We start from the raw sequence: 18,774 nt of genomic DNA, 5'->3' as shown, positions 1-18,774 counted from the left end.
TATTCTAAGATAAAGACGCTTGCACGGGGTAGAGCAGCATGGAGAGCTGCATGTAATCAATTTTCGGACTGAAGACCATAACATCATCACTGAAGTAGAAACAGATGAGCGTGAGTCACTGACGATGGAATCTAAGAATTTGCCCATTCAAATGTAATCACAGAACATTTACAGATCGAAAGCCAGTCTTACTGCAGAATGATACTTACTGAATGCGTCAGTTTATGTTCTGTATATATTTATTTATGAAAACGCGGCAAGTGTTGCAGCGACCAGTGTAATAGTCATGAGAATACATTTAGTATGAACCGAAAAATGCCTCTTTATTAGTAGTGCAGTAAGTAACTTCACACACGCAGATCGCCAAAGCAGATAGCGGCCATTGCTGTCAAAGAATGCCGCTCGGGTCGTGAACCTAATTAGCGGACTTGTTACGCGGAATTCTGACACACAGCCGTGCGCCATGGGAATGACTCTGTGAATTACTTCAGCGTCACCGAGGCGCTGCCACTAGCAAGTTAACGGAATGAAACTGGAAGTTGATGAACTTGGAAGAAAGAATATTGGCATTAGGAATTCAGGAGATGAAAGGTATAGAACATCAAAATGGATTCAAACTCTGTGATGAATGTTCTGTCTACTCAGTTGAGTAACTTAAAATTCTCGTAAACCGAGACAGCTTTAATCTGCCATTCTCTTTTTTCTACTTTCTAAAACTTTTCACATGATCCCCTCTATACATTTCTGGATCGGCACTCCTGAGAGATGACATGACAAAAAATGGCTCAGTACCTTCGAGATTACAGGTAAGTGACTGCTGTTGTGAAACTTCCCTATTTTATAAAGCCTTGGCCTGGATCGTTATGGGTTAGAGGCCCGGGCCGGCACACAGTTGAATCTCTTCGTAAGTTTCATTACAGTACTCATTCCACAACTTTTATGCGATTCATTCTGGAAATACAGTTATGAGAAGTAGCTGTAACTGTGCACAGGAACGCGCGTAAGTATTGGAAACTGAATACATTTTATTCTTTTACAGTTTTTTGAGAAAAGTTGACGATCGAAGTATGAAAATTACGATAGTAAAGAGTTAAGTGACATTTGTGTTGTGATTAGTTCTGACGCCAAAGTCTCCAGAAACAATGCTTTTCCTTGTTCCACTTTTCAGTGATTATCAGAAAGCATTAAATATTTCTGAGAGCAGTCACACGTTGAGGAATTTTACACAGTGCCACAAAGACATCTGAATGTCGTTTAGATCGGAAAGTTTGAAGCAGATCGGTTTAAGACTACAGCGTCTTCAGTGTAAAATGTCACAGCGTCTCAGGGCTTGGATGACCTTTCAGATATGTAAAAAAAATATTTCTACTGCATCATTTTTAAACACAACTGTACTTTTTTGTATTGACTATATTGTATGTATTCAACTGTGCGTTATAGATGCATTCAGATGTGCATTCCAGACCTGCAATAACAAATCAATCTTGAAATGTTGCCGGCCGATGTGGCCGAGCGGTTCTAGGCGCTACAGTCTGGCACCGCGCGACCGCTACGGTCGTAGGTTCGAATCCGGCCTCGGGCATGGATGTGTGTGATGTCATTAGGTTAGTTAGGTTTAAGTAGTTCTAAGTTCTGGGGGACTGATGACCTCAAATGTTACGTCCCATAGTGCTCAGAGCCATTAGAACCATTTTTTTAAATGTTCTATTTAGGTATAACATGTGTTGCAACAAACACGTACCGCGTCTTGCAATGTAAACATTAACGTGCATAACTGTACAAAGACAAGTGTTACACCCAAACAGCACATTTCAAGAATGATTAGTTATTAAAGTTCTGGAATGCGCAATAAAATGCACCTATTATGACCGGAAGATAGTTTCAATTTGGGCGAAATGAGAAGTCTAAATAAAAAATTCAGCTTTTGATGCAGTAGATATGAAGGTAGTATATGAAGGTAGTATCTGTTACCGGAAGAACAGATACCATTGATGACCGTGCAGCTTCTACAGAATGAAATAATTGAATTGACACCCTAGCAGCAAACAGGCGTTGATACACGTCGTTGGGGACATGTCGAAAATGTGTGCCCCGACCGGGACTCGAACCCGGGATCTCCTGCTTACATGGCAGACACTCTATCCATCAGAGCCACCGAGGGCACAAAGGAGAGTGCTCCTGCAGGGGCTTACCCCTTGCACGCTCCCCATCTATTAGGCGCACTACGGTACGTAGTAGTGTGGACACTTTGGGAATGTGGGTCTCAGGTGGAGCGTGCAAGGGATAAGTCCCTGCAGGGGCATTATTCTTTGTGCCCTCGGTGGCTCAGATGGATAGAGCGTCTGCCATGTTAGCAGGAGATCCCGGGTTCGAGTCCTGGTCGGGGCACACACACTCAACATGTCCTCAATGACGTACATCAACGCCTGTTTGCAGCTAGGGTGTCGATTTATCATTCATGAAAGTTGTCAAACACCATCCATAGCAAAAAGATATGTGGCCTTAGCTACATTTCATTTCTTTCGAATAAGTAAACAAAAAGACTTCCACCCAGAGGCTAAAAAAGCCACACTACTTACTTAAACAGTAGCTAATGGGATTCAAGTCAAAGTGAGACAGATGGAATAAGGTAAATAAGCTCTTTATTAATTCAAAAGTAATAGTCTTAACTATTAATACATTTGTCCCACTGTGAGACAAGATGGTCAATGGCTTCTGTGGAATAATGTTCACACTTCCCTGCAGAATCATGATTGTACCCAGGTGTGCGCCTCTTCGTCCGAAGCAAATCGATGGCCACGAATGTCTTTCTTCAGAGCTCCAAAAATATGAAAATCGCGTAGGAAGAGAGATCGGGAATACATGGGGGATGTGTGAGGGCTTCCCAGCGAAAGTTCTGCAGCATATTCGAAACGACTTTGGCCACGTACGGGGTAATCCACATGTTGTTTGGACTACGCTGCAGAAGTTACACGGAGCTTATAGTTTACCGTGGACATCAAATCGGAGTGGGTTTTTCCCATTAACAAACTTAGCCAGAGGTCAATGAAAGGGTAGCTATCAGACAAAAATTTTACATCAGCTAAGAAGTTATTTCTCTAATGTCGTAGAAGAGAAAACTTTGTGTCCATGAAATATTCGAATCTATTTTTCTTGAACCAGCAAACAGCAGCTCTTTGGCTCATTAACAGGTCGAATGATCATATCCCCAAAGTAACAAATAAACAATAGTAGGTGTTACAGCGAAGGCACCTATACAGACGAATATTAAGCTGCACATGTCTTCCAAAAACAAGTAGTTGGCTTTTTTTGGTGCTAGTTTCAATTACGTTCTTTCGCGCCAGAGTTAGGCCTGTATCACCGTTGTGGCCACCTACGTAATTTGTGTTCTTGAGTTGGTGTATACTAATATGTATTCCTTGTAAGCAACTGCCTCAGGGAAACGCCGCTTTTTTGAGCAAGTCGATCAGCAATGGATCCTTGCTGATGTCCAGCTGGTTCACAAACGGAACTTTTTGGACAACATCTGGTTATAAACTTAATGCCACCTCCCTAGTGATGATATTCTGACTACGAACCCAACGAAAATCCTTCAGAGACCTGTATAGTGATGCTGGACACGCCATTTCCCATAATGAAGAGAAGAACAGAACGGTCAGTCCCAAGACAAAGACCAGCGACATCTACAGAAGAATTGGCTACAGAGCCTACTACTACTACTACAGCAGTCACTGAGAAGTTGGTTCGTATCGTAAATTTGTTAGTGTCACTGTCACGTCAGTTCATAGATGGGCCTGTGCACTGTGCAGTCAACAAGGGTGAAGAATCATGAATAAAGTGAAATGCTCTCAACAGAACACTGGTACTTGAGTTCGCCGACTGCTCTTTGTGCAGTCGCTTGGAGAGATACTTACTGGTCTCATCACAGAGAAGTCATAGGAAGAGATGAGTTGGGTGAATGAAGGGTCTAGATGCGGCGAGGCACCATTTTGGATCGAGGTACTACGCTTCAAATTTTCTTTGTGGCAGAGGGATGCGTTTAACGCCCAGAAATGCTGATATATAACATTTCAGAGGTGATGTTGGATATACTTAATCTTTGTGAACAATAATGCAAGTCATCGATCTACACGCAGGAAGACACTGTTCACAGCATGATCTAGCCAGTAAAGCGTCCAGGATTATGTTCCAAATGGCTCTGAGCACTATGGGACTCAACATCTGAGGTCATCAGTCCCCTAGAACTTAGAACTACTTAAACCTAACTAGCCTAAGGACATCACACACATCCGTGCCCGAGGCAGGATTCGAACCTGCGACCGTAGCGGTCGCGCGGTTCCAGACTGAAGCGCCTAGAACCGCTCGGCCACATCGGCCGGCCAGGATTATGTCTGCAATGCATTGAGTTCATGAATATTGGGTACTTAACTGTAATTCTCACTGTTCGTTGGATATAAAGCACGTTTATTTTAATGTAGTGGTAAGTGTTATAATATTTACTGAGCACAGTGTTCTTAGACGTCTACAACCTTCTCCCACTTTAGAGGTAAGATTTTGTGATGAAAAAAATATTTTTTTAGGTCATAATCTCATGCAGCCGGTTTTCGAGAACGTTATGTGTTGTTCAGAATGGCCACGGTGCATAGACAGAAACAAATTGTAATCAGGAGGGGGCGATATCTATTAACTTGGTGGGTGGTGTGGGCCATCTCATCGGAGTCCCTTCAAGGTTTCCTTCACTCGGTTTGCAACATGTGGCTTGTAAATGTCATGAAGCAGAATGACTGTCATGGCTGAGCATATTGCAGCCATTTGTCTTTCAGTACGCAGTTCAAATTAAGTAACTGCTACGTAGCGTTCAGCGTTCACCGTTTGGGTCGGCACATCACACCGACCAGGACGCATTTTGCCACCCACCTCAAAATTGTCACTGAATCGTTATGTCCGACAGATGTGTTCCACACGCTCGCACTAGCGAACGACGACTTTCTGCAGCAGGTTTCTTAAGATGGAAGCAGGAGAGTAACGCTTCCCGCAAGTACTGCTTTGTAGGTACAAAGTACTCCACTCGAAAGTCACTAATGTGAAAGTACGTCTGTACCGTTCATTAGGTATCGTGTCGCTATCAACCGTGTTGCACTAGTGAAAATACTGTCCTCCGTTCAAGAGCGAGAATTAATTCGAACTGTCAGGAGCATCAACTCCGCCAACACACTGGTCTCTACAAACTTCAACAAAAATCTTTTTCATGAATTGAATTGAATAGAATATAATGTTCTTAAATACGGAGAACCGTCTCATAGAAAGCACCTGTTGTAGCTACCAAACTTCCGTGAGCGCTAGTAGCTTCTGCATGGCCAATAAAATTACAACACTAGGAAGAACCGTACTACCAGCATTAAATAAAATGTTCATGTATACTGCAGTGGGAAGAACAAATGACTGAATTTGGAGGTGTACAATCTGCAAAGATCAATACCCAGATACCCCATGGAAGCAGTAATGGCTCTACCCTAACTCGACATCAAATCCAATTGAAACTGGAGAACAAATACGGGTACGTTGTTCCATGCCGGTTAAAGTCTATGCTGGAGTTCATCACTGGTAGTGGCTGACAGGTGGCAGCTAGCCAGTGTGTCGACAACACATGACCAGACGTTTTCAATGTGTGAGAATCCGGAGAACGTGTAGGCCAGGCCAACAAACTACACCATCTGCATCGAGGTAGGTCAGGGGAAGACAGGAAATGTACCGTCTTGCCTTATCTTTTCGAGAGACCTCAAAATTTTGCACAGATACTGGCATTGACATGTCAGAAATGTGCCTGATGGCCACCTGTACCATCAAATGCTGGGCCCTTCGACAATGAGGATTGCAACATTACTTCTCCTCTGAACCTCCACACAGGTGTACACAGAATCGGGACTTGGCTGAAAAGATTACGCAGTGCCAATCAAGTGGTCATTGTTACCACTGGATGCACCACTCTCGGGATATATCTCTGCTGACACATCGACCGAACTAATACAGTCATCTTGGTTAACAGACTGCAGTGCTCCGTACTTCTTCGCTCTGTTTGTGTTTACAGTTGCCTTGCTGCAAAGAACCCAGTTCCTTGACCCCAGGCACGTGACGAGGCCGTATGGTCCAGCGCTACATAGCAAGATGTCTGTCCTCTCGGGCGCTAGTTGCTTGGGATCGCTATATTCTTGCATGCTGTGGAGTATGACCATCGTGAAACCTCCGACTATACAGTTGGGGGGGGGGGGGGGGGGTTCACGTAAGTACGATCCAGACAAATGCGGGTGCAAAGTTTCACATAGTAAAATATAGTGTCCGCAGGCCACGATCCTACTGATAACGAGTTCCAACATGGGCTGATGGACGTTTCTCCTTAAATGCAGAACGTTGGTGGTGTTATACATATCTATTCTAAGCAGGTGTGCTAAGTGCTAATACCTTGGGTTTTAGAACTATAATTATTACATCTTCTTGAAGACTTTGTTTGCGAAACACCTTTTGAATGAAGTTAACATTGCAATCGTTGCTGTTGTTTCATGAATATCCTCTACTGGTAGATACCAAAGTAAAACAGCTGCATAGTTCGTGTGTTGTTTTACGGCAGATGTGTGTTTTGTGTTGGGTAGGAGTTCCTGCTGAAGCCGGAGGTGTGCGACGTGGTGCAAGACGACGGCCTGCAGCGTGGAGAGGTTTCTCTGTCGCGTGCGACCGCCTCCTGGGACGGCAGCCATAGCTCGCTGTCCGCCGTGTCGCTGCGCATCCTGCCGGGACAGCTGTGCGCTCTGGTCGGTGCCGTCGGCTCTGGCAAGGTGGGTCAAATGAGCACGGAGTACTCGCTGTTCCATCCAGCATAACGATGAAGCACGTGTCCGCATGCACTCCTTTGTAGGAGTCAAGTATAAAACTGGTCAGTGGGTTATGTATTTCTAAGTCCACCACGAGTCGTCGTCGTCGTCTTCTTCTTCTTCTTCTTCTTCTTCTGTCTGAAGATTGCTCTGATACAGCTCTCCGTGTTACTCCACCCTGTGAAAGTTTCTTCATTACCGAATAACTACTACAACCTACATTCTTTTGAATCTGCTTACTGTATTCATCTCTTGGTCTTCATCTAAGATATCCACCTCCCCCCACACTTTCCTCCAATACTAAATCTGCGATCCCTTGATGTCTCAGAATATCCTTCTTTTTTTTTTTAGTCAGGTAACACCACAAACGTCTTTCCTCACCATTTCTATTTAGTGCCTCCTCATTGGTTACATTATTTACCCATCTAATCTTCAGCATTCTTCTGTAGCACCACTTTTCAAAAACTTCTATTCTAGTCTAAACTGTTTAATCTATGTTTCATTTCCATACATAGCTGCACTTCGTACAAATAGTTTCAAAAAGGACTTCTTAATAACTGACTCAATATTAGATGTTAACAAATTTTTCATCTTCAGGCAAGCTTTCCTTAACATTGCTAGTCTACATTTTATATCCTCACTACTTCGACCATAATTTATTTTACTGCCTCCGTTGCAGAACTCATCTCCTTTTAGTGTCTCGCTTCCTAATATTTCCCAAGCATCACCTGATTTTGACTACATCCCAACATCTCTGTTTTGCTTTTGTTGATGTTCATCTCATATTCTCCTTTGATGACATTGTTCATTCTGTTAAATTACTCTTCAAAGTCCTTTGCCGCATGACAGAATTAAAACGTCATTGGAAAACCTCAAAGCTTTTGTTTCTTCTCCTTAACATTAAGTCCTCCAATTTTTACTTTGATTTTCTTTACTGCCTGCTCACTGCAGAGACTGAATAATATCGGGGGTAGACTATATCCCTGCCTCACTAGATTCGTAACCACTGCTTCCCTTTCATACCCTTCAACTCTTACAACTGTCGTCTGGTTTCTGTACTGCTTTTAGCTCCCTGTATTTCACCCCTGCTACTTTCAAAATTTCAGAGAAAGTATTCCAATCAACGTTGTCAAAAGCTTTCTCTAAATCTACAAATGCTGTAAACAAAAGTTTGTGTTCTCTTAATTTATTTTGGAAAATACGTTGCAGGGTCAGTATTGCTTCGCGTGTTGCTACATTTCTCTGAAGTCGAAACTGATCTTCCTCGAGGTCGGTTTCTATGAGTTTCTTCATTCTTCTGTAATAATTCGTGTTAGTATTTTGCAACCATGACTTACGAAATTGATAGTTCGGTAATACATCTGTCACTATTTGCTTTCTTTGGTACTGGATTTATTACATTACTCTTGAAGTCTGAGGTCATTTCCCCGTCTCATACATCTTGTACACCAGAGGGGTGACTTTTGTCATGACTGGCTCTCTCAAGGCTATCACCAGCTCTGACAGAATGTTGTCTGTCCTTAGTACCTTGTTTCGACTTAGCTGTTTTAGTTCTGTCACTCTTCACGCAGTATGTATCTCCCGTCTCATTTTCATCTAAGTTCGTCTCTCTTGTACAGATCCTCTATATACTTGAACCTAACAGATTTATCTTTTTTGCTTAGGACTGGTTTTCCATCTGAGCTCTTGATGTTAATACAGATGCTTCTGTTTCTCCAAAGCCATCTTTAACCTAGCGAGGTGGCGCAGTGGTTAGACACTGGACTCGCATTCGGGAGGACGACGGTTCAATCCCGCGTCCGGCCATCCTGATTTAGGTTTTCCGTGATTTCCCTCAATCACTCCAGGTAAATGCCGGGATGGTTCCTCTGAAAGGGCACGGCCGACTTCCTTCCCCATCCTTCGCTAATCCGATGAGACCGATGACCTCGCTGTCTGGTCTGCTTCCCCAAAACAATCAACAACCAACCCTCTTTAATTTTCCTGTAGGCGGTATTTGTCTCTCTAGCGATACATGCCTCTGCATCCTTACATTTGTTCTCTAACCATTCCTTCTTGGCCGTTTTGCACTTCCCATCCATCTCATTTTTTAGACGTTTGTATTCGCTTTCGCCTGCCTCATTTCCTTCATTTTTATATTTTCTCATTTCGTCAGTTAAATTCAATATCTACTATGATATTAAAGCATTTTTACCAGGCCTTGTCTTTGTACCTATTTCATCCTCCGCAGCCTTCACTATATCTTGAATTATACACGCCTCTTCTACTGTATTACTTTCCCCTGTTCCAGTCAGTTGTCCCCTAATGCTCTCTGATACTGTCAACAACCACTGGTTCTTTTAAGCTACCCATGTTCCATCTCCTTAATTTCATACCTTTCTCTGATTTCTTCAGTTTTAATGTACAGTTCATAGCCAGTAAATTGTGGTCAGTCCAAAGCTGCCCCTGTAAATGTCTTAAATTTTAAAATCTGGTTCCAAAATCTCTCTAGCCATGATATAACGAATCAGAAATCTTCTGATGTCTGCAGGTCTCTTACTAGTATACAACTTTCCTTTATGATACTTAAACCAAGTGCCAAATTTTAGCAGGCGGCTTCCTCTTACATTCCTCACTCCATATTCATCTACTACATTTCTTCTTTCCCTTTTCCAACTATCGAATTACGGTCCTGAATATCAATTAAATTTTCTCCATTAGCTATCTGAATAACTTCTTTTATATCTCATCACACACATCTCCAATCTCTTCATTATTTGCAGAGCTACTTGGCATATAAACTCACACTGCTGTGGTGGGTGTCTAAGTTGGTCATGGTAATGCGTTGATCATACTGTTCATAGTAGCTTACCTACATTCCATTTCCTTATTCATTTCTAAATCCACTCCTGCATTACCCCTGTTTGATATTATAACACTGTATTCAACTGGCCGGAAGTCTTGTTCCTCCTGCCAACGGAATTCCCTAATTCCCACTATATCTAGCCTCAACCCATCGATTTCCTTTTGTAAATTTTCTAACCTATCTGCCCGATCAAGGGATCTAGCATTCCACACTCCATTTCATAGAACGTCCGTTTTATTTCTCCTCATGACGACAGCATCCTGAGTAGTCCCATCCGGAGATCCGAACTGTAGGTTATTTTACCTCCGGAATCTAGTCTATATGGCCCACGAGAATGCCATCATTTAACCATATAGCAGAGCTGCAGCATCCTAGAAAAAATCAGCGGCTGTAGTTTCCCCTTGCTTCCAGCCGTTCGCAGTATCAGCATAGATAGGCGATGTTGGCTTATTTTACAAATAATGTCAGTTGTCCAGAGTTTTGGCCATGCAACTCCTGCTGCCCCTCTTCAGGAACCACACGTTTGTCTCGCCCCTCCACGGCTACCCCTCCGTTGTGGTTGCACCCACGTTACGGCTATGTGTATCCTTGAAGCACGCAATCTACCAGAACAATGGGAAGGGCCATCATTCATGTGGGGAGGAGTCTTTGGGAATAGTAAAAAAAGAGGAAAATATTTTATACTGAAGTCAGTACTAATCGTAACCACTTATTCACAGTTATTTCGCAAACGGCTCGCGGGCTAAACCATGTTCACCGGAATGCAACTGAGTACCATTCTGACAAGCAATATAGAAAAGTTTTACACGGTATCCCTCAACTGGGCACCCGAGCGGCCGCTTGCATCATTTGGACCTTAACAGGCCCTGAATGTAATAGAAATTGTATACATTTGTGAAGTGTATTGAATCGATCGCCATTTGATACCATTAGTCTGTACATAAATTACACTCAAGCTTTATTGTGAAACTGTCGTACTCGTTTAGAATTACATAATATCACGCACATTAGGATATTTGAGTCAAGATGTGCTGTTCAATGCGCCCGTGGTACAAATGTTAAATAATTCTGAACAATGTGTTTTAAGGTAAGAAATCAATGGTCGGGGATGAGTATCAGAGGTCATGAATGAGCAAAAATGAAGAAGGTGAGCGTCTACTGGATTCTTTAATTTTTATCCAGTTTTTATTAATTTAGTGAAATGTTGGTCGAACATGTATAAAAAGTGAATTATTTCCGCCATAGTACCGTCATCGCTGGATTACAGTACATGGAACTTCTGACAAGCAAGTAAAACCACCGCTGCACCAATAGACTGCTACATTGTGTGTACAGTCGGCTGAGAGGTGTGTCGTGCGTGCTTTACGAACAGCCGCAATTTAGCCATGCAGTCAGTTAGTGTACTCACGTAAAGTGTAAATAGCAAATTGGAAATACGCCGCCAAAACTCTTGAACCGCGCAGGTGCTATTTAGTTCCAGTACAGTATGTAGCACGTTGTTACTAAAGTAACTGGTGACAATGCTTTCTAATTCGACAGTAAACTGGAGGTCATATCTCCACATTTCTCACCATTTGTTGTTCGGTCGCTAGGTAAGCAACTGTGACAACGACGGTAATGCAACTGTGACAGAGCTTCATCAGTTCGCGTTTGGCACACACATGTTGACGTGGGATCGACCAGATGGCGAATGTTGCATTGAATCAATGAACATAAAAATTTGTTGGTGCTGTGAACTTAAGAAAGAGTTACAAATTACAGGACATAGTGCAGTCGCAGCCTTCAAAACGCAGTCCATACAAATTTTTTACATAAAAAGATATACAAGGGACGATCAAAATGTTTTCGTCTGAGGGCGTTGCTGCAGCGTATATGCAACGTAGCTCAACTCCGATGCCGGTATGTAAGCACCGACATGAGCAAGGGATTAGTGTGGCATTCGTGTCTTTCCGAAGGATGTGTATGGGGCAGCATGCCTCTATCGAAAACCGTAGTTACGGGATGATGCTCAAAGTTCCGTGCCAGTCGTGGTTCGTCAAACGACGGCGGTCGATCTGCGAGATCAGCCTCATACGTTACTGACAGATGGGAGACCCCCACGCGATTATAACGCCTATGGTCCATTAAAAAACGGCCCTAAAGGGTCCAAGTTTCTTGCCGGATGACGATATGCAGCAGGCAGTTAAGTACCTTTTCACGCAGCAGGACTCGGCCTTTTACCAAATGCGTATCTTCAACCTAGTGCGTCGATGGTGCGATTGCCTCAATGCTCACGGTGAGTTTATCTGATTGGCCTACAGACTCAGGACTGCACGGCGTCGAAAGGAAACAATTTGATCGACCTTATTAATGTATAATTGCAACTTAAGATGAACGGAAGCCCGAAACCTGCCATGTCATAAATAGACCTGTACAAAACGTGCTGGTTGCTATAAATGTGCAGGTAATAGGGATAAGCATCAGTGCACACAATTACAGACCAGAGGGTTTTGGAAAATAAGTAATTTGTTTCACCTTAATGCTACGTTTCAGCCACTAATGTGCTGGTATTTACTTTCCGGCTCGCAACTTCATATTGTTCAATTAGGCCATAGGACAGATACCACTTCGAAACAGTCCTTTTGTCCGTGCCTCGGAGCGTATGTAGCGGCATTAATCCACGCACGAGACAAATAGGCGGCGTACTGCTACGTGGATTTAATTGGAATCGTTTGAAGGACCATGTACCAATTCTCCGGACACTGCACTTGTCAAACCATTTCACATGAAGACCGCTAATAATTAACGCTCCGCCGGCCGGTGTGGCCGTGCGGTTCTAGGCGCTTCAGTCTGGAACCGCGTGACCGCTACGGTCGCAGGTTCGAATCCTGCCTCGGGCATGGATGTGGGTGATGTCCTTAGGTTAGTTAGGTTTAAGTAGTTCTAAGCTCTAGGGGACTGATGACAGACGTTAAGTCCCATAGTGCTCAGAGCCAATTAACGCTCTGTAGGAAGCCAACAGCTATTGCGAGATACGACCACTAAACTAGTATACGTACGCTGCCAACAATTTGTACACCGCCTCCATCGTCTAATAATCTCGTCGTTAATCTGCATAACAAAAATAATAAATTTCAAAGTCAATAGGAAAAGAGTGACGCAAAACGCGACTCGTCTTAGCTTCAACAAAAACCGCATCAAGCCGGCCTCGTTAATTAAAATACTAACCGTCCACAAGTATAACACCTCCGGCCATCCACATCTTCGCACGATAAATGTTCTTGCCAGTTCTCTCAACTTTCCGTACTGCTCGAAATACTTGGAACAGTAAGTCTCCGAACACAGAAATCTAATAATACCTGTCAGTACCTCCACTGCAAAGTTCCCTTGACTCTGATGCTCAAGAGGGCTACTGATAGACTGCCCTCGATTTCACGAGATCCGGAAGAGCTCCACGAAGTTATTTAACATATAGCCCTTTCAGCCAACAAGAGTAACCGCATGCAGGCAATTTTATTGGCCCTTACCCACCCGAGCTAATCACCCCACAGCAAAATACTGCCTGCAGCTACTGGTTTGTAGCGTTTGTTTTCCATCAGGTACTTCGAAACGACTATCATCCTGGAAAAATAATAGCAGCCTGCAACCCATTTAGGATGACTAGGGAAACACTGGCCCACCACAACTAGACTGTAGGAACTACCCCCCGTCCCCACCAACCGTACCGCGACTCCGGCGCATCTATCACAGACGACGCCTGTAAATACGCTAGCTGATCAAACTATCCATATATAACGTGGAACTGATCACTAGATGTCACGAGAGCCGGACTTGCCATTTAAAATGGCGAGAGAATTGTGTTGAAACTCGAGAAACAGTAACAGAGTGGGTCTCCCAGGCGGGCTCACTGACCTCTATCGTCGACCAGACGTTCGATATCACCTAAGTAACAAATCCATCAGGACACATTAACCCTTCTAAAGCTGCTCAGTTCGATTAATGATGATGTGACTGAACGACAACGCGAAAGCACAACCACAGCTAAACCAAAACCAGGCAGACGTGTCTTAACGAACACGGGCAGTTGAGCATTGGGGATGGTGGTTGTAGAAAATTGCATCAAATCAGCAGAAGAAATAACTCGTGAAATCCAAAGTAGTACCAGCAGTTCAGCTAGCACAAAGTCTGTACCCAGTGGGTTGAAAATAATGAGGTACAATCGTTGAGGAGCTCCTCATAAGACACACATTTCTGTAGTCACTGCTAAACGACGCTTGAGGACATATAAAGAATGGTTAAACCAGTGTAACATCATGCCCTAGTGATTCCATTGCTGGATATAACAGTAGTTAGAAAAACTGACGGAACTTCAGGGCGCAAAGTCAAGAGGAAGCCCACTCACACAGATATATTCATAAAAATTCCAATCTCCATCCCAGGTACAGAAGAATAGCGCCCAAAACATCAGTGGACGTGCTAAGAGATCTGTGAACTACAGTAGGTCTACTTGGAAGAAGAGCTCCATCGACCATTCATTTTCCGAAGAAATAGCTACTGTGTAATGGCGATATAAACGGTACTACACCCTGAAAGATCTGAGTCTTCCAATGAAAAAGAACGAGCTAATGGAAAATTTTCTCCCATTCGTAAAGTGTCACAGAGCACATTAGCAGAGTGCTAAGAAGACGTATTATTGAAACAATGTAAAAGGACCTAAGTCTGTCACATGACAGAGCGCTCATTCGTCCTGCGCTCATTTGCGAAACTTGTTGCCAGAAGTAACCTCGGCCGGACGCCTTACTGTGACTTTCGGAGTATTGGTGTAGTCCTCTTGTCCCTATTTCATAATATTAGGGCGCTATAGGATGCTGCCATGTGGCGCTATCATTAACTGCTCCAATGGCCAAAAATTCATAAGGAAAAGCAGCTGAACAGCTTATGGCTGCTGACATAGAAAACTAGTCATTTCCGAATACTGTTACGAAAATGCAAAATATGCCCACTCTCTTACAGACTGCAAAATAATGGTCGGAAGAGATATTTCCATTCTCTCTCTTTTCAAAGGCTCAAAGCACCGGTGCGGATAACTGACTCTTCTTGTGCTTTCTGTTGTTACAGAGTTCAGTGCTGCAGGCACTGCTGGGTGAGCTGCAGCCATCGGAGGGCCGCGTGTCGTTGAACGGCCGCGTGGCGTACGCGAGCCAGGAGCCGTGGGTGTTCGCGGGCACCGTGCGCAACAACATCCTGTTGGGACGGCCCTACCAGCACGAGTGGTACCGCAAGGTGGTGCGCGCGTGCGCGCTCGAGAGGGACTTCCAGCTGCTGCCACGCGGAGACGGCACCGTCGTTGGGCAGAAGGGCGCCACCCTCAGCGGGGGGCAGCGTGCGCGCATCAACCTCGCCAGGTACTGTCGCCCTTAGAAGAATCTCCATGTAAAATGTCTCTCAGGTGGATCTGAAAGTGGCAAACCTTGCTGCCAGTAAATACTGGTATCTTCTGCACAGTACTGAATTGGGATGGCGCATCACGAAAAAGTTACTGTGAAATATAAATAGCACAGAAGCAGAAAAACTCTACATATACCTAATTGCGTGTTACACCTCTATATGCCATAACAGCCGATATTTACTGTAACATAGATTAGGCGAGGCAGTCAGTGTGGGGTGTCATTATCCGCCCAGCCTTGACATTACTAATCCTGGAGGTTTCTGATATTGCCTCTGACGTATGTTGTGTTCTATTCTGAGAGTTTATTTTCATTGGCATTCATGGCTAGGAACTTCGAGGGCCAGTCAAGATGTGAGATAGCTCCTGCACGTCCTTCAAGCAGAGCATTGGCAGGTGCACTCCAGTTGGTGCTATAATTGACCTGTGAGGATATGCCTGGTAATTTTATAGCCATCAAGATGAAATTTTAATTACAAAACTCTTGTGACCAGGCAATACTACTACCATCTGGTCAAAATTGTGGGTTCTTTGATTGCTCTAGGACCATTGCACTAGAACACATGAAATATAGTTCACTTTATTACATAAACGAATAAAAGATTTACTTAACTTTGACAGTTTTTTGCAACAGGAGTACTGGATAATTCACAACTGTCACGGACTAGCAAAGCATCACTTGATGCACTAATTAACGAACTGCTCTCTTGAAGTACAAAGTTCGACATTAACAACCCTAAAAGTTCATCTGAGAGTTCACTACTCATTGGTCATAGACAATTATGATTCTGCAGTACATGAGGTCTCCAACTGGGCAGATCTCTTGCTGGCTCGTCGCTGTAATGACCTCAGCATAAGTGCGCTGCTGTGGCGAAAGGGAAGCGTGCGTGTTCTTCAGGAGCGCCTTCCATACGTCGTTGCAGATTGCAGCGAGTCCTCGTTAATGTCCTCGCGTTGCCAACTACGGTACAGAAACACAATCTCCGTACGATACCAGAAAAACCTTACCAAGCAATTCGGTGTGGCATATCTAAGGTACCCGTCACATCAGCAGCCTGCTACCAAGCAATGGATATATATCATCATCACCATCATCATCATCGGCTCTCTTCCAGTTACCAACGCCACTTTCATGCCTACATAAAGACATGTAGAGAGCAAAACTGCGCTATTCACACATACTTTGTCTCACAAGCTTCTAGCATTCCTCAGTTCACTGTTCCTTTTCTCCTATATAACTGGGCTGACCAATCAGCTATTGTAACCATCTTTGCTCCAATAGTCCATGTAGTGAATCTCCGTGAAAATTATCAGCGAAAGCCAAGCATTGACCTACCATGACAATTCCTACCCCCTACCAAAGCAACTGTTAGCCACAAGTAGTGAAACTCATTGGATACTTCTGTCTATAATTACCGTTGTTTCCTAACAAGTCGACTGAAATTTCTCATAAACATCGTTTCGCTGTTGGTAAATCATTAAGACAGTACGAAGCAATGCACCAGTGAAACCAACATTTCATTTCAAAGGAGGGCCTTTGGTATATCTGAAAGCTATTATCAAGTTTTGTCATTCCGTTACCTCGGTTTTGCTTACACTATGGTTCACAGCGAACGAGACAAATACTAATGCTGCATCATCTTCGGGTATCTCACGTTGCGCTACTACAGAAGTTTGCCGCCAGCCACCTTGTCCCATGCTTATCTACAGGCTCCTGAAATTGTCTTCTACACTCCAAGTGGCTAATTTTTCGTGCGGTAAGCTTATACTAATGGTGCGACGAATACAGTATTTTTCCAAAAGACTGGAAGAAGTTAACCTATGCAATTGAGGCACCCATCTAATTGAACTGTGTTGTCACTGGAAATTAAATATTTAAATTACTTAATAGCATCCACAATACAAGAGCGCGGTACATGCATTTCCCATTTTAAAGTTCTGCTGCAGGCAATGTTTCTAACCTCTTCCCTCAGCTTTTGAGACCTTATAAAATTGCACCATCATAACACCACTCAGACGACAAATATCCAGCCTGTCTTTATTTAACGACTACTTTAATGAAAACCATATTTGAAGTCCGTAGTGCCATTAGAGAATTTATGAACCTATTTTCCGATCATCTCTTCTTCAAAATATTCGCATTTATACTGTAGCTATCTCAGTAGCCTACATCTAAATCAAAATGAATGTGCTCTTTGTAAACTGCCAATCTGCGAGATGCACTACATTTCTTTTGAAAATACACGCCTACCAAAATATTTAGTGGAAATTGGAAATCTGTTACGGATACTCCACTCTCAACCCGCCTCTCCCCCAGCCCCTCTTTCCCACAAGAAAAGACTACAGCACTGAAGATGCGCAAATAACAAAATACGAGTACGTTACTGGTCTACCTGCCATTTGATTAATTAGGCAATATGAAGAGAGTAATGTTTACGTGAGCTTCAGATGGCACCGGAATTGGACTATGATAATATATCTTTAAAACTTTAGACAACAGTTTCATCAGTTGCGCATTCCAACTTTGATGCCTCTCCACTTGTACTAAGAAATCAGCGCAATCTCCAAACAGCTTTGAAACCCAAGTGTGTGAGACGTGCCGTGGTTTTGGCATGACTGGTTTATATTTCGTTTATCTCGTTCCAGGGCGGTATACGGAGACGCGGACATCTACTTGCTGGATGACCCGCTGTCGGCGGTGGACACACACGTGGGCAAGCATCTCTTCGAGCAGTGCGTGTGTTCTCTGCTGTCTAACAAGACGCGCATCCTCGTCACTCACCAGATCCAGCACCTGCACGCCGCCAGCAACATCATTGTCCTCAATGAGGTGTGTGTCAGTAGACAAAACACTAACAGCGGCTTCGCCGGACAGTTAGTAATATGACACTCAACGAAATGTGTTTGTATCTGAACACTGCCAGCTGGCAGAGCCTTCCGTCAGTGGTCCTAAAACTCCAGATTCACACGAAAGTTTCGCTAAAATTATAGCGTCTCTCTAAGGTGTGTTACTCTGTGATCAGACTCGAAATCGATTTTTTTTAAATTGTCTAAGCTAACAGGTGTGACGCATTAGCTGTTAATCAGCAATGATCAAATGCACATCTTATACCTTATGTAATGCCAGAGGACTTGGATCATATTTCGCAACTAAACAGGATGTCAGTATCTGAAAACAAACACGTGGGCGTGTTAGACACTGAAGACGGGATTTGCTCTGCGGCATAAATACGAAGTCACAAAATGCGAGTTGATATAGTAGAAGTACAAAGTATAAGTGCTAATCGGACTTAGTTAAGTGAAACAAAGTATCGTAAGTAATAAATATTTGAGAAGTCGGTCGTCAGAATATCGGGTCAAAACACCGTATCAGAAAGCCAATAAGGTGAGTTTGCTGTTAATAATGCAATGAGCAAGTGAAATTAAGATCCATGTTTCGTGAGAAAAATTCCTTTGGTAACCAACTACGGTCTGAAAATTGCAGAAAAAAATACGGATCCAATGTTTCAGAAAACTGTTGTTGCATCTCCCGTGTTAATAGATGAGAGCCCAGGTATACTACAGATGCGCCACTACTACCACGCTGTGTTATATTTGCGGTCAAATCTCGTGAAGTGGATTTTTATTTTACATACTTG

At 43.4% G+C, this 18,774-nt stretch overlaps 1 protein-coding gene across 4 annotated transcripts in view; it reads left to right on the top strand.

The window, feature by feature from the left end:
* LOC124595000 (ATP-binding cassette sub-family C member 4-like) overlaps positions 1–18,774 on the top strand; it is a 207,039-nt gene that overhangs the window by 103,766 nt on the left and 84,499 nt on the right. For all 4 annotated transcript variants that reach the window (XM_047133547.1, XM_047133545.1, XM_047133546.1 and 1 more), the window contains exons 9-11: positions 6,648–6,830; positions 14,809–15,095; positions 17,783–17,966. In XM_047133547.1, the coding sequence (XP_046989503.1) occupies positions 6,648–6,830; positions 14,809–15,095; positions 17,783–17,966 (654 nt within the window). The remainder of the gene's footprint in view (positions 1–6,647; positions 6,831–14,808; positions 15,096–17,782; positions 17,967–18,774) is intronic.

Source organism: Schistocerca americana, chromosome 2 (genome assembly GCF_021461395.2).
Source record: "Schistocerca americana isolate TAMUIC-IGC-003095 chromosome 2, iqSchAmer2.1, whole genome shotgun sequence".
NCBI lineage: Eukaryota > Metazoa > Arthropoda > Insecta > Orthoptera > Acrididae > Schistocerca > Schistocerca americana.
Note: the sequence above shows the minus strand (reverse complement) of the source record. Positions and strands in the feature narration are given on the sequence as shown.